Raw genomic sequence first — 15879 nt, 5'->3', positions numbered from 1 at the left:
AGGATGCATAGTGAATTCGATTCGGAAAAAGTGAAATTTTTGGATGTAGAGAAACATTCAATAACCGTTTATTGGCCTAAATGATATATGATATATAAACAACTATTTAATCAAATGGTATTATCATAAAAACTGACACGAATGGCTTAAACAATGCTTACATAGAAATTATCAATAAATTGTAATATATTTGTTCTTTTTTTTATATTGACCGCAATGTCACTGCGACAGTTACTGTTTTATTTTGTTAATGATTTTTGTCTTATGTACAATGTACGTCGATTTTTTTTTATATCCAAGTTGACAGTGATTAATCAAATATTTTTTTATAATTACATCATGTTCGTAGTTTCGTCGGTTGAGTTCAGTCAGTAAAATTTTCTTTTGATTTTCATTAATAATAATTTAACAAAAATATTATAGATTGAGGCTTTCAGTTATCAATCAACCTATAAACTACAATAGTGAACAAATTTATCAAGGAAGACTCTCATCTGATCACAGACGTCACCATAAAATTATACAATGATACAACATTTCAAAGGTGGTCCAAATATGAGTCGAAACGTTCAGGATTTAAATTATTGTAACATAGTATGTACGATAAATAATTTTAACATTTGAGACTGCGCAATTACATTTAGCGACGACTTTCTAAATATAAGAAGTATATTAATTTATTGCTTTTTATTGTAATTTATTAATGAGAGATTTTTGGCTTCTATGTTTTTTCTAGTCTTATACTTTTAAATGGAATTTTTGAACAACAATTGTAATCACGGGATCTTGCTAGTGAAAGCAATGCATATTTTATTAACAGACAATATTTTAATCGTATAGTATGTTAAATTTTATTGTTTCTCCATAAGGGGATGCTGGAGCGAAGGCTGAATTTAATCAAGGTCGATATTACAGGTATTCATTTCCAATGTATAAGAAGCTTACGCCCTTTAAATTAATATGATCTTGCAGGAAATTCGATCGATTAATTATCGATATTTTTTTTTCGTTTGCTACATTATCATCTTAGCAGTAAAACATGTATTATGAAAACATGTATGCTCGGTTCCACAAATATAAGATTTATTTTATTTTGGAAAATTGTCCAATTTTAGAATTGAGAAACAAATGAACCGGAATTGAAGTTAATCTTATATTTGTGGAATCTGGCTTTGAAAAAACAGTTATAGTATGTACACATGCAATGTAGGCCGCATTCCAATATATATCAATATATATTAATCCAATATATACTAATATTTAACATCTGTAATATATATAAAGTACAGACTAATAGTTACCGACTAATAGTTATCGATACGAAGCACTTTTTCTTTGCGTCTAATGCTATTTTAAGTTCCAATAATATATTATCAATAAATGAATACAACATTGCATATACATAATGTAACTTTTTTTGCTCTGTCCAATAAAAAGAGATAGACACTTATAATACTTACATTACTAACATGTCGACTTATATATCCAATATAGAAAATTGTATGTATATTATACTATGTGAACACACATTCACATACATGCACGCATTATATAAACAGATAAAAGTTACTCATGTTGAAATAATAATGCAGATATTATTTATTTATACGCAATATTAGAATTTTAAGTACGTACATTGCATAATGTGTGTATTCACATCGCACAAACATAACATTTATAATTCTAACATTGTTGTAACATATAAAATATAATATATAAAAAAACATTAGTGAATATAAATTATAATTATATTTTATACGTATTATAATGTACATACAGGGTTGGTCATATTCGACGGAAAGATGTTTTTTTTTCAATCATGGGAAAGAGATGTTAGATCGAGTAACGACGTTTCCCATGATTGAAGAAAAAAAACATCTTTCCGTCGAATATGGCCAACCCTGTATACACAATAATATATCCAAAATATAATTTTCATATTACATATATCATTAATTAACATACTATATGCAATAATAGAATAATATTTTGTGTCATTGTGTGTGTACATACATTATAACACACATAAAATGCAATTGTAATTCGTATTCATGAATATAACATGTATTAGCTATACATAGATATATTACATATATAATATACGTAGCTACTCCATTTTTTTGATACGTTTAATGAAAAGATGTAGAAGTTACTCATGTTAAAATATATAGATATTAGTGGTGTGTACTTAAATATAATACACATATAGACAATATTATATAATATTGTATACGAGGTCTGTCCTAAAAGTATCCGACCTGCATTTATATCTTCGCGCCAAAGTGTTCTAGCGACCTCTACCGGGCAGGCACGTCAATAGTAGGACCTTATGAACTTATCGGTTGGTCGCCGACACTAGTAGGACATATAGTTCATACGCAGTGTTTGTTTACAGTGTCTTTTTCACGTTCGTCGGATTTTTAAGTAGCTAAAAATGACCGAAAAAGTTGAGCAACGAATTTGCATCAAGTTTTGCTTTAAACTTGAAAAAACTTGTGCAGAAATTGAAATGTTGCAAAAGGCCTTTGGCGAGTGTATGGGCAAAACACAAATAAAAGAGTGGTATAAGCGGTTTAAAAATGGCCGCAAAGTCGGAGCAAAATCAAGTTGATTGTTTTTTTCGATTATGAAGGCGTCGTGCATCACGAATATGCTCCTGCAGGTCAGACGATCAACAAAGAGTACTACGTTGAAATTTTGAAAAAATTGCGTGATGCAATTAGAAGAAAACGACCGCACTTTTGGCAAACCAGTGACTGGCTTCTTCACCACGACAATGCTCCAGAGCATGCATCAAACCTTGTGCAGCAGTATTTATCAAAACACAGTGTTGTACAGCTTCGCCAGCCTTCGTACAGTCCCGACGTAGCTCCTTGCGACTTTTGGCTATTTCCTCGATTGAAAATGCCGCTTAAAGGACATCGATTCGACGACAAGAAGACTGTTGAAACCAATGCGACGAATGCACTAAAGGCGATTCCAATAACTGACTTTCAAGACTGCTTTGGGAAGTGGAAGCATCGATATGAGCGTGTTGTTCAATCAAATGGGGACTACTTCGAAGGATGCCACCTACCGGATGACGAAGAATAAGCCAAGCGCCGAAAAATGGAGGTAGGTCGGATACTTTTGGGACAGACCTCGTATATGTATACTATAATGTGTGAATAAACACACGTTACAAATAGAAGTTATTAATGCTAAGCTATTTATGCATTCCCTATGTTTAAGTATGCAATATTAAAATTGTATGTATACATATATAATATAAGGTGTATATATGTACACATAAAGTTTAATTGCAATGTTTTGTATAAATAAATATAGGAAATATCTGCATGAATACCTCAGTATAAATTACTTCTAGCTCTAATTTGTATAGATATTCACACATCATAATACACACACACATGCAATAGTCTAATATTGAAAAAAACAATTGTATAAGAGATTTAAATCTATAAAATATAACATATAGCTAACATATAGCTAACATAAATCAAGGCAATATAGAGATATAACGAAAAATTCACATATCCAAAAAGATTGTGTTATTCACAAATTGCCAAAGATGAAGTGATGTAAAATTTTAGTAGATAGATTTGTATAAATGTAATTTTGTGATCAATTATATATCCAAGCTTCTTGGCTTGCTCTCTATTTACTTTTACATCACTTCATCTCTGGCAATTTGCGAGTGACAATCTTTTTGTATTTGTCTTTTCGTAATATATCTGTATTGCTGAAGAGGACTTCAAAGTAAGTTGAAATGTACAAAATAAAGAAGACATCATTTATCAGAGAATTCGTAATTTGATTTTTTTTTTGTAAGATGTTACGTCTAATCATCTGCGTTTGACTCTCATTAGTTTTGATTTACCTTAGTTGTATGTATATTCTGATATTGAAAATATAAAAGCATAGATCACTAATATCCGTATATTTGATCATAAAAAACATATCTCTTTTTATTAAACGTAGAAAAAAGAGGACATATTTTGTTATACGTAACAAAAAGAGATGAAGCAGCTACACGTATGTAAATATGAATTACAAATATATTTTATGTAATGTGTGTACATCATAATGCACATAAATTATAATTCTAATTCACTATTGTGTCTATATCATATCATGAAAAGCTAAGTATGAGTAACTTCTGTCTCTTCTTATTATGGGCCTTCTATAATAAGCCATTAGTTATCATTAAGTAATCAGTAAATCAGAAGTCAGAAGCTAAAAATTGACCAATCACAATCGTCAATTTTTAGCATCTGACTTCTAATTTATGACTGATTTATAGCTTATTATTGTAAAAGACTCATTAAACATAATGAAAAGAGGTGGAATAGCTACATATGTATGTGTAATGTATTTATGTACTGACAATACATGTTACATCTTAAGTTAAAATGCCATTGCGAACAAAGGAAAAAGTGCTATTATACTACACATATACATGTATTTTAAATACATATTTGCATTCGAAGATATATCTATGTCACAGTCAAAGTGACAATTTAGTAAAAATATATTTATTGTAACTTGCTGTTAATCAACGTGTACATTGACCTATAAGTGTACATAGCTTGATCAAAAAGTTTCCGGAAGAGACCACCAGGTGATGCTCTGAGTCAGCTGATTTGAGTTCTTTTTTTTGGCTAGGTTGCCACATCTATCATTGACATTTCCATCAAATTTTATCGCCATAGCTTGACATTTGTAAAAATTACGCCGTCTTGAGTACATCTACCTCTGCGCGTGTTTTCGATTTTTTACAGTTTTAAAAATGGAGTTGAATTTGCAACAACGAGTTTGTATTAAATTTTGCGTTAAAAATGGATTCAATGGTGCGAAAACCTTGGAAATGTTGGGAAACTGTTTCGGCAGTGATGTTCTAAAGAAAACAACCGTTTACGAGTGGCATGAACGCTTCAGAAGTGGTCGTGAATCGGTCGAGGATAACGAACGCAGTGGCAGACCGTCGACATCGAAAACCGACGAAAACATCAATAAAGTGAGAAATGTTGACCAATAACCGCAAATTAACTATCAGAGAGCTGGCAGAGGACTTAAACATTGCTTATGGATCCGTTCAGGACATTGTAGTTAATGATTTGGGTTTGCGCCGTGTTGCTGCAAAGTTGGTCCCGAAGGAACTGAATTTCATGCAAAAAAGGGACCGCGTTGACATCACCAAAGACATGATTTCCAAGACTGAAGCCGACCCAACATTCAAACGCATCATTACTGGAGACGAGACGTGGGTTTATGAGTACGACACGCAATCCAGACATCAAGCGAGTGAATGGAGAGCTCCAAATGAGCCAAGACCAAAAAAACCACGTCGTTTTCAGTCGAAAAAGAAAGCGATGCTCACGGTTTTCATGGATTACAACGATATTGTACATCACGAATTTTTGTCAGAAGGTCAGACAGTTAATAAGGATTATTTGGGCGCTATGAGACGTTTGCGTGAAGCAATTCGCCAAAAAAGAAAGGATTTGTGGGTAAACAACTCGTGGATTTTGCACCATGATAACGCACCGTCGCACAGTGCCATCATTATCTGTGAATTTTTGGTCAAGAACAAAACGAATACCATCCAACAGCCATCGAATTCACCCGATATGGCTTCCTGCGATTTTTTTCTGTTCGATCGAGTCAAAAAATCACTGCGGGGAACGCGTTTTAACAGCCGAAAGGAGTTAATGGAAAAATCGAAGACGGCTCTGATGGCTATACCAATAATAGAGTTCCAGAAATGTTTCGAGAGCTGGATCAAGCGCTGGCATAAGTGCATTGCAGTCACTGGAGAGTATTTTGAAGGGGACAATATCACTTTTGATGAATAAACTTGTATTTTGAATTTTCTGAATGAATTCCGGAAACTTTTTGATTAAGCTAGTATTTACTAAAACACTTTGAATATGATACACATATATACATTTCATAAGCGTTGTATGAAATTATGCATATGAATGTTGACTGCGTAATGTATGTCATAGATATTATGTATATTATACAGCACATATATATGTATAACGTATATATTATATAGTGTCCAAAAAAATCCCGATTTATGAGCTGAACATAAAGGTGATTATAACTAATTGTAAAGAAATATGAATTGTACTTATATCGGCATAGTACGCCAAAATATAATGCGTTGACCTATGACTATGATTCACGTTCTACGACTTAATTACGGCCATTCTTGTACTATAAGGCCCTTACATAACGTTTTTAGAAGAAACGCTTCAGACAAAAGTTGTAAGGTTTCAAAGAAGCTATTTACTGATATTCAGTTTGACCTTAGGTTTGACCCTGCGTCTGCAGGGTCAGATCAAGGTCTCATTTATGTTTTTTTAATGAAACATGCTATTTTTATTGAAAACTTTAATACACAGTTATTATTGATATGTTGATTTATACGAGGATATAAGTTCGAAAAGTTCTCGATCTAATATAGAAATGATCCCATAAATTGCTATAATTTTAGAAAAGTTTGATCCTTTATAGGATTACTGTTAAAATTTCAGATAGATAAGTTCATTAGTTTCTTTATTTCGGTCGTGTCAAGTAATCAGCTTTTGATTCCATCATGACAATGTATCTATTCATATTTCTTCATTGCAGACACAAAATTCTATAAATTAGTTCCGCAATCGTATTTCATCAGATTTGAAATGCCTCTGGCAATAAATTAAAAATAGTCAGTCTACGATGAACGCCTCTGACATTTATCTATAACTAGCCAAAGCACGATGACTCTCTCGCTCTCTCTCCCCCCCTCACCCGCCCTCCCTCCCCTCCCTTTCTCCATTCCTCCCCCCTTCCCTCTTCATCTCTCTTTCCCCTTTTGTCTCTCTTTATTCCTACCTCCTTTTTCCTCCCTTTCTCCCTCTCTATTTTCCTCATCCACTCCTCCTACTTATCCTCCTTTTCCAACACTTAATCAATCACTTCCTGCTTTTCTTTTCACTTTCTTCTCACTCTCTACATCTCTCCCACACGTGCTCCCATAATTCCATCTCGTAACACATAGCCTACATTTCCTTTTCTCTTTTCCTTCTTAATATCTCCCTTCTCTCATCTTGTTCCCTATCCTGACCTGGCTATTCTTCTCCATTTGCTTTCCTCCCATCCTTTTTTCAAATACGCTGGTATGCCAGTCTCCTTTATTCTCTTATATCATCTGTTGTAGTTAGCCTCCTCTATATTTTCCCATCGCTCTGTTCTCTTTCTCCCTTCTCTCCACCTCCTCTATCTCTCCCACTTCCCCCTCTTCTATTCCCCTCCTCCTTAGTCCATCATTCCTCTTGTTTTCCCATCCAGATATTCTCCCTCCCTTTTCTCACCTTCCCTTTATTTCCTTTCAACACTCCAGAGCTATTCTGCTTCCACTCCCCTCCTGTATCCTTTTCTAAAATCTCTCTACGCTCTTTTCGCTGCTCTACTCCTTAACTCATCTCTTTTCAATTCTTCTCTTACTATATATCCTAGTGTTCTTCTTTCTACTGCTAATACCCATCTCAAAAACCCTCTTGTAGTTTTTCCACTCGTTCCTTCTCCTCCCAACTCCACATTTCCGCCCCTATTATCGGTTAAATCAATCTATCGAATAGTCAAATTCTCCTTTGCCAGTCTTTCCCAAATTCTCTCTTTCTTATGCCCCACATTTTCGTAGTTGGTTTATTTATTCTTTCTCTTATATGAGCTTCTTGTCTCTCGTTTGTTTGCAGTGTGTATTCCAAGTACTTAAATTCCTTTACCTCCTCGATTCTTTTCCCCCTCCATCACCACTTTTTTCATCTTCCACCTCCCTTTCTAAACCTCATTATCTTAGTTTTTTCTGTATTCAATTCCGAACACTTTCTCTCTAGATATCCCTTCAATCTCTTTATTATATTCCTCATCTCTCTTTCATTTTTTGCCATCAAAACCATGTCATCCACGTATGCTAACATAAATATCCTTCTCTCTTCTATTCTTACGCCTCCTCCCCATTTCATCTTTCCCATTTCTTTTTCCAGATCCGCTATCAAACAATTAAACAGCAAGGGACTCAGCGGGCGCTCTTGTCTCACGTTGTCCATCCCCTATCTGTCTATTTATCACATAATTCAGCATATTGTCCATCCTTCCATTTCCTTTTCTAAATCCTGTCTGATTATCCAGTATCAGCTATTTATCTTCCATTTCTTCACTTACCTTTCCGCCAGAATCACTATGTATACTTTGAGAAAGCATCAGTGTCACTCCTCTGTATTCCCCTACTATCTCCCCTCTCTTTTCTTTCTTATTGATACTATAAGACCTACTTTCTATTCTTCCGGTCAACCCTCCTCCTATTCCCCGGCCAACCCTTCATACCTTATTACAAATCTCTCACCTCCAATTCCTCAACTCCCCCCCCATATCTCATTCCCCCATAACTTCATTCGGTAACCCGTTCCTTCCATTCGCCTTCCCATTCTTTTCCATTACTTTCTCAATTTCTTCTCTTCTTTTCCTGTCTCTCTCTCTCTCTTCCCTTCTCCCCTCCTCTAACCACCCTACTTTCCATCCCCGTCCTAGAGTCCCATAAAATACTCTTCCTACTCACGTCATTTCTATCTATCCACCCTGTCCACTTCTTCCTTTCCATGTTCACCACCTCCCATACTCTCCGTCTTTACTCCCTCCACCATTTTCATCCACTTTTCATTTTCTTCCCATTTTTTCTTCTCACATAATTTCTTATATTCTCTTTTCTTCTCTGTATATTTCTCCTTTTCTTCTATATCCGCCTTCCAAGCTCTCAAATTCCTTCTTACTTCCCTCTTTTTTTTCCTATATTCTTCATCCCACCATCGTCTCCTTTTTTTCTCTCTCTTTCCCAATTCCCTTTCTGTTCCTTCTAGCGCCTTTTTTCTCCTCCCCTTTTCTTTCTGATTCTCCTCCTCATCCATTCCATTTCCTCTTGAGTTATTCATCTCTCCCCTTCCATTCTGCACTTTCTTCTAAATGTTTCCCTAGCTTCTTCATTCCATAACTCCTTCTTCTAATCCATGCCGTAACCGGGTAATGATTTGATTCTATATTTTCCTCTATCTCCAATTGTGTAACTTCCTCTCTTACCTCTTTCTGTTTTATCACCCAGTATACAATATAATCAATGATTGACTCTCCTCTTTCTCCTATGTCCATTTCCCTTCCTCATTTCCCTCTCTCTCCCCCATTCAAGATTGTCCATCCTCTCTCACTGATGAACTCTAACAATTTCCTCCCTTCTCCATTTATCTTTTTATTCTTTGAATTCCTTCCTTGCTCTTCCTCCTCACATTTTTCTTCTCCAAACCTCCCTCCGTCTCCGTTCTCGCATTAAAATTTCACTATTGTTCTCACCCCTTCTTTCTCCTCCATCCATTTCCTTAAAACCTCTAGTTTTTCCTTCAGATCTCCATTTATATAGACTCCTACTACCCACCAGCTATTTTTTCCTCACTTTATTTTCCCTACCATTAGTCCTTCCATCTCTTTTTCCTCTTCATCATTCCTCTCCACCAGCTCTTTCCTTATTCCCATTATCATACCCCCTATCGCTCTTCTTAGATAACCTCTTCTTTTTAGTAATCTTTCCTTTTTTTGTACCCTGTCTCTATTAATACTAACACATCGCATTTTCCCCTTCCAAAATTCCATGTCCTTCCCTCTCATTTCTGTTATGTTCCAAAACTCAATCTCTCCATCCTCATTTCTCCCCTCTCTCTCTCTGGTTCTTCTACCCTCTCCACCTTATTTTTTCTCCCTTCTGTATCCTCTTCTCCCCCTTATTCTCTCCATACACTTCCCTCTGATTCTCTCTTCACTTTTCCTCTCCTTATTAATTTGTATTTGCCTCTCTTCACTTTTTTTCCCTCCACCTTTTTTTCATCTCCCCCTTCCATCTCTTAATTCTCCTTTTTCTTTGTCTCAAAACCACCATATTCCTTCAATTCTTATCTTACGATATCCCACCCACACTACTTTCTCTTTCATCTCTTTCTTCTTCGCAATCTGCTTCAACTTCCATCTAGTTCTCCTTTCCCATCATATTAAATCTTCTTCCAGCCAGACTACCTTCCTTTAATTTTCTTTTATTTTCTATCATCTTCCTCTTTTTCTCTTCGTTTCCTAACTTTACCTTCATCTCTCCTTCCTGTCACTATCTTCCTCATACTCTATTCCAACTTCCACCTCTATTTTCTTTAGTACCTCCTCTAGCCCCTTTCTTATGCCCTCCCCTCTTCTCTCTTAACCCCACTATATTTCTTTCTTCCCTTTTCCTCAATTTCCAATCCCTCTCCATTCTCTGTATTCTTGTTTCTAAGTCCCCTATCCTTCTCTCTTATATACCTCCTCTCTTCGCTCCCTCACTTATATTTTTTTTTCCTTCTCCCCCTTTTCTCCTGCTTTTTCATTTTTTTCAACTCCTTTTCCATCTCCTCTATCCTTTTATTAATTTCTTTTTTTCTCCCGTGTTTCTTCTCTCTCCCTTAATTCTTCCCTTGCTTTTTCTATTTCTTTCCTTAACGCTTCGTTCTGCTCTCTTGCTACTTCCCTTATTTCTTCCCTTACACTCTTTAATCCTTCTCTCAGCCATCTCCCTATACTCTTTCTTCCCTTCCTCCCTATGTCTCCCCCTCCCTCCTATTACCCTCCTTCTTATCATCATATTACTCTTTTTAAAAATTTCTTTTTTTTCTTCAGTCTCCTTTTCTAACACGTTTCTTTTTCTTCTATCTCTCCTAACTCTATGCTTTCACTTCTCATTCTCTTCTCTGACAGTTTCTCTATCCTGTCATCTATACTCTCCTACTCCTCGTTCTTCTTTTCTACCACTCTACTCCGTAGTTCACTCTCCTTTTCCCTAACCATTCCTCCGAATTCCTTAACCGACTCATAGCACCACGCCAAGCCAGCGCCTTCTGCTTCTCTTCCCCCTCCCTTTAATCTCTTTCTTTTTCTCTTGATCCTGCCCTATTCTCTTTCCCACACATTCACTCTCCACTCACTGTTCTCTCACTCTTCTCTCCGCTTTTACATAATACGCAGGCAATTACATCTCTTAGCACGCTTGCTACGGAACCGGAAGTCCAATATTTTAAAGTTTTAAATAGATATAGCAAAATTTCCCTTATGTAAATTTGTTTGTAAGACGTAATAATATTATATGGAAAAAAAAGACTATTAACGTATATACCATCTGCTATATACAATTGGAGCCCTTCTTTATATTGGTCTGTTTATGGTTTTGAATCTGAAAATCAAAAGCATCTGCAATTGATAGTTAATGCTAAAGAAATTCCTTATCAAATTTGTCGATACGTTTTATTTAAAATTTGTACAGATATAATTTTAACGGAAATTGTACCACAAATATACGTCAAATCTTCAACATCAGAATTTTGTAACCAATTACATGTGATAATAAAAACTATTAATGTAAGTATAACGAAATACGATATTTTCAACTGTGTCAAATTTTGTGTATCAATAATATTAATTTAACTTTACAGAAACCAGTTGGTTATATGAAATTGCTTAAAGATAATTGCATATTTACATCCATGCAAAAAAATAATCCAAGATCTGATGAGTTTTATATATATCTTAAGGATGAATCATTTGCATTATTGAAATAATTGTAGACGAAGAATCTAACGCTGGTTATATGGTTGCAAAAAACCTAATTCTTTCACATGTTGGAAATCATCTTCTTCAAAAACTCTATATTTATTGAAAGTGAGCAATATCATTTTATTTCTCTAGATAAAATTGTTAAAGCCGAGCTTAGCTCGGCGTGTCCGCACGGAGACTCACCGATTACAATCGGAGCTTCTATTCGTTTTTATTTTTTCCCTGTCTCGCTCTATCGAAACAACAGAAATTAAAAGAATTTTAAATCACAAACACAGTTGCCAGTTCTCCGGTTTTTTTTTTGACAGACTTCGATTTCTTGGACTAATATTCGATACTCCAGCAGATATGAAAATCTCTAAATCTTGAAATCTTTTTGTAAAATCTCTGAAATCTTTTTGTAAAATTTTCACGTCTGCTGGAGTATTGAATATTAATTCAAGAAACCGAAGTCTGGCAAAAAAAAAACGGATAACTGGCAACCGTGTTTAAGATTTAAAATTCTTTCATTTTCTTTTTATTAAATTATATTAATCATATATCTTTCTCATTAACGTATAATAGCAAAAATAATTTCAAAACATAAATATTGATGAGATATAGTTTACGACTTTTCGTGCACTGTATTTATCGCATTCGTCGAGGTGATCCGCAAGAACTCAACGTGGTCTCGGGCATTAGGTGCAAGATCAGAATGTTGAAGATCTTATGTCCGATCTTGCTTTTTCCTTTTTTTTATAATTTTTTTTTTTAAATAACGTTATTAATAAACATATTTACTCCAAATATATTTTTTATAAAATTATAGAAATTACATATATATATTTCAATGTGCTCGAAATTAGTTGCGCATTTCGGGCCAATTTCTGAAGTGTTGCCTATTTTCCTTCACCGTTCAATGCTTGACGGCCGAACCACTCATGCGCGGACGTGCATCTCAAGAGCGTCTGTTCGAGAGCGAGTTAAAGCGAGAACGACAGCGAGAAAATTTTAAGTGAGACGGCGTTTTAACTGAAGTTCGATTTACGAATTCTCGATTGCGAATCTAACGCGGCGGTTTTCTGGCGGCGGAGCGTCTCCCAGGTGATTGCACTTGTAGCGAAGCGTTGACTCTGACTGAGAAAGAGAACAGCGAAGAGAGGTATTGCTGCTCGATTTTGCTTTTTATCCTCTTTGAAGAACAAAGGCTTCCTTTTACAATTGCCTATGAGATTCTCACAAAATTAAAAAATTTGAGTGATCTCCTGTTTCGGGCAGCGATTGGCGATTTTCGAGCGCGATGGCCAAGCGGTACGCGCTGTTGTCATGCGCGCCCACTAAATCAGGGATCCTGATTGGGGTGTGCGCATGTTACGCGTTTCGCGTCACGCGAGCGCGCGTGCGCTGCGACCGATCTGAGTTAGCTTGCCGTTTCAGCGGTTGAAATTTGTACGTACGACATACGGCTTAGCTTATGTTTTTCGACTTTATTGACGAGGTGATGGCCAAGTTTGTGTTTTGGAAACCTCTAAAGACGTTTGGAATTCTTCTAGAAGCTTTCGATCCGCATGTCGCACGTACACCGAATCTGCAAAAAACTGTCTGTCTCGGCTATATCTCGAACAGCGTCACAGTATAAGAAACATGCTGCAACCATATCTTCCAGCAAATTGTCATGAAAATATTTTCCTTCCTACATAATATTTTCTTAATAATGGTGATTGAACATCATATTAATAAGTAAATGCGTTTTACTAAATGTAATGTACTTTTAAAATATTACTTTGTTATTTTTATGATATATTTGGTTTCTTTCAAAGAGCTACTGATCACGTTTTTGATATAGAATTTTAATATAGAATTTTTCTCGTGTCATATATCTGGTCATCTGTTTATATTTTTTTTAGTGGAATAAACCTGGAGAATGCACTTAAATGATGTATTAATAATAGAATTTCAAAGATTATAGAGAGTTTTTACAATAATGTGGATCCAGATACGGTGAACGCCTTTTCTTAATTAGTCGCTAAGAAGAAGATAATGTGACCATGATATCGATTATGTATCTTTTTTCCTAGGGTGAAAAGTTAAAATTTTTTATATGTCTGTATATTTTTTATATGTGTGTATATGTATATGCATACATATACCGTTTTGCGTGACACTGTACGCGTAGAAAACGTCGTTATACGAGTCAATCAGCTGTAACCAGTATGACCCGCGTTCATAGTATCGAGCAACAGTACTGTCAATTCAGTGTAGTGTAGTAGTGTTCTACACACATCCATATATGCGCGTGCGTGCGTGCGTGCGTGCGTGCGTGCGTGTGTGTGTGTATGTGTTTGTGTGTGTGTAGTGTGTAGTGTTTTATGTCCACAAAATAGAAAAAATATAGTAGCAAAAAATTGTCTGCCTTTGGTAAGAGAAGGTTATGGGTGCTTTGTAACAAACGACTCAGTGATTATCACATCCTTGAATTGGCGAACACTGTGATTATCTCATTCTTGTATTGGCGAACAAGACTGTAATGATGCACTGTATCATATTGTGTCACACTGTGTCTCTTGTTGGAAGGCACTCTATAAAGCCAAAATTGATTAAAAGGTTATTGTGATGTGTGTTTCTAGTTGAAAGGTGTCCTATGAAGCCAGAATGGGAAAGGTTAGTATCTTTATGTCATTCGTGAAAATATCACTTTTATTTATTATAAAAGTGATGGTTAAATGTTATAACAATAAATTGTGCTTTGCTTAATTATAATCCAATGTCAGAGGCGTTAATTATGAATTGATTATTTTTAATTTACTACCAGAAGCGTTAATCGTGGCGAGCTATGACAAAATTCCACAGCCATAAATCGTGATTTGGCTAGTTATAGATAAATGTCAGAGGCGTTTATCGTGGGCTATTTTGAATTTACTGGCAGAGGCATTTCGATTAACAAATTTGATGAAATACGATTGCGGAACCAATTTGTAGAATTTTATATTTGCAATTAAAGAAATGTGAATAGATGCATTGTCATGATGAAATTAGAAGCTGATTGCTTGATACAACCGAAACAGAGAAACTAATAAAGAAAAAAGAACTGAATATCAGTAAATAGCTTCTTTAAAATCTTACAACTTTTGTCTGAAGCGTTTTTTCTAAAAACGATATGTAAGGACCTTATAGCATAAGGATGGCTATAATTGAGTCGTAAAACGTAAATCATAGTCATAGGTCAACGCATTATATTTTGACATACTATATATGCCGATACAAGTACAATTCACATTCCTTCACGATTAGTTATAGTCACCTTTATGTTCAGCTCATAAATCCGTGGTCTTTTGGGACACCTTACATAATATACATGTTATGCATATATATATATATATATATATATATATATATATATATGCTATACATATATATAACATACATTACACAGTCAATAGTCACATGCATAATTTTTATACGATGCGGTATGTTTATGAAATGTATATAAGTATATCATACTCAAAATGTTAACAAATGTATACACTAGGTCAATGTGTACGTTGACTAACAGCAAGTTAAGTATGTTTTTACTAAATTAACACTCTGACTGTGATATAGATGTATTTTCGAAAGCAAACATGTATTTGAAATACACGTGTAATAGCACTTTTTCCTTTGTTCACAATGTTCATTTTAATTTAGGATGTAACATGTATTGTCAGTACATAAATACATTGCACATACATATAGCTATTCTATCTCTTTTTATTATGTTTAATAGGCCTTTTACAATAATAAGCCATAAATCAGTTATAAATCAGACACTAAAAATTGACGATTGTGATTGATCAATTTTTAACTTCTGACTTCTGATTTATAACTAATGGCTTATTGTAGAAGACCCATAATAAAAAGAGATAGAAATTACTCATACTTAGCTTTTCATGCATATATAATATAGACATTAATGAATATTAGAATTATATTTTATGTGCATTATAATGTACACACATTACGAAACATAAAATATATTTCTAATTCATATTCACATACGTGCGTAGCTATTTCATCTCTTTTTGTTACGTATAACAAAAGTTGTACTAATGTCCTCTTTTGCTACGTTTAATAAAAAGAGATATGTTTTTTTATGATCAAATGTACAGATATTAGTGATATATGCTTTTATATTTTCAATATCAGGATATACATACAACTAACATAAATCAATGCTAACGAGAGTCGCTTTGATGATCA

At 34.7% G+C, this 15879-nt stretch overlaps 1 protein-coding gene and 1 long non-coding RNA gene across 2 annotated transcripts in view; one reads left to right on the top strand and one right to left on the bottom strand.

Annotated features, from left to right (window-relative positions):
• Positions 1-533: 533 nt before the first annotated feature.
• LOC147907892 (uncharacterized) overlaps positions 534-15879 on the top strand; it is a 240102-nt gene continuing 224756 nt past the window's right edge. Inside the window, exon 1 of the long non-coding RNA XR_015546966.1 lies at positions 534-3114. This is a non-coding gene — a long non-coding RNA (uncharacterized LOC147907892). The remainder of the gene's footprint in view (positions 3115-15879) is intronic.
• On the bottom strand, positions 8593-9576 carry LOC147907900 (uncharacterized). The gene is made up of 3 exons (XM_087411982.1): positions 9505-9576; positions 9217-9360; positions 8593-9005 (listed from the first exon to the last, which is right to left on the bottom strand). The coding sequence occupies exons 1-3, from the start codon at positions 9574-9576 to the stop codon at positions 8616-8618; spliced, it is 606 nt and encodes a 201-aa protein (XP_087268108.1). The 3' UTR covers positions 8593-8615.

The sequence above is a fragment of the Acromyrmex echinatior genome, chromosome 12, assembly GCF_024713525.1.
Source record: "Acromyrmex echinatior isolate Ae372 chromosome 12, ASM2471352v2, whole genome shotgun sequence".
NCBI classification, from domain to species: domain Eukaryota; kingdom Metazoa; phylum Arthropoda; class Insecta; order Hymenoptera; family Formicidae; genus Acromyrmex; species Acromyrmex echinatior.
The sequence above is the reverse complement of the archived record's forward strand: the minus strand, read 5'-3'. Positions and strand labels throughout refer to the sequence as shown.

Coding starts and splice junctions, on each gene's coding strand:
- LOC147907900 (XM_087411982.1), bottom strand. CDS start 9,576: ATGATAATGGGAATAAGGAAAGAGCTGGTGGAGAGGAATGATGAAGAG. Junction 9,361..9,504: donor AAGAGATGGAAGGACTAATG/GTAGGGAAAATA, acceptor TTTTAATGCGAG/AACGGAGACGGAGGGAGGTT. Junction 9,006..9,216: donor GGACAATCTTGAATGGGGGA/GAGAGAGGGAAA, acceptor GGAAACATTTAG/AAGAAAGTGCAGAATGGAAG.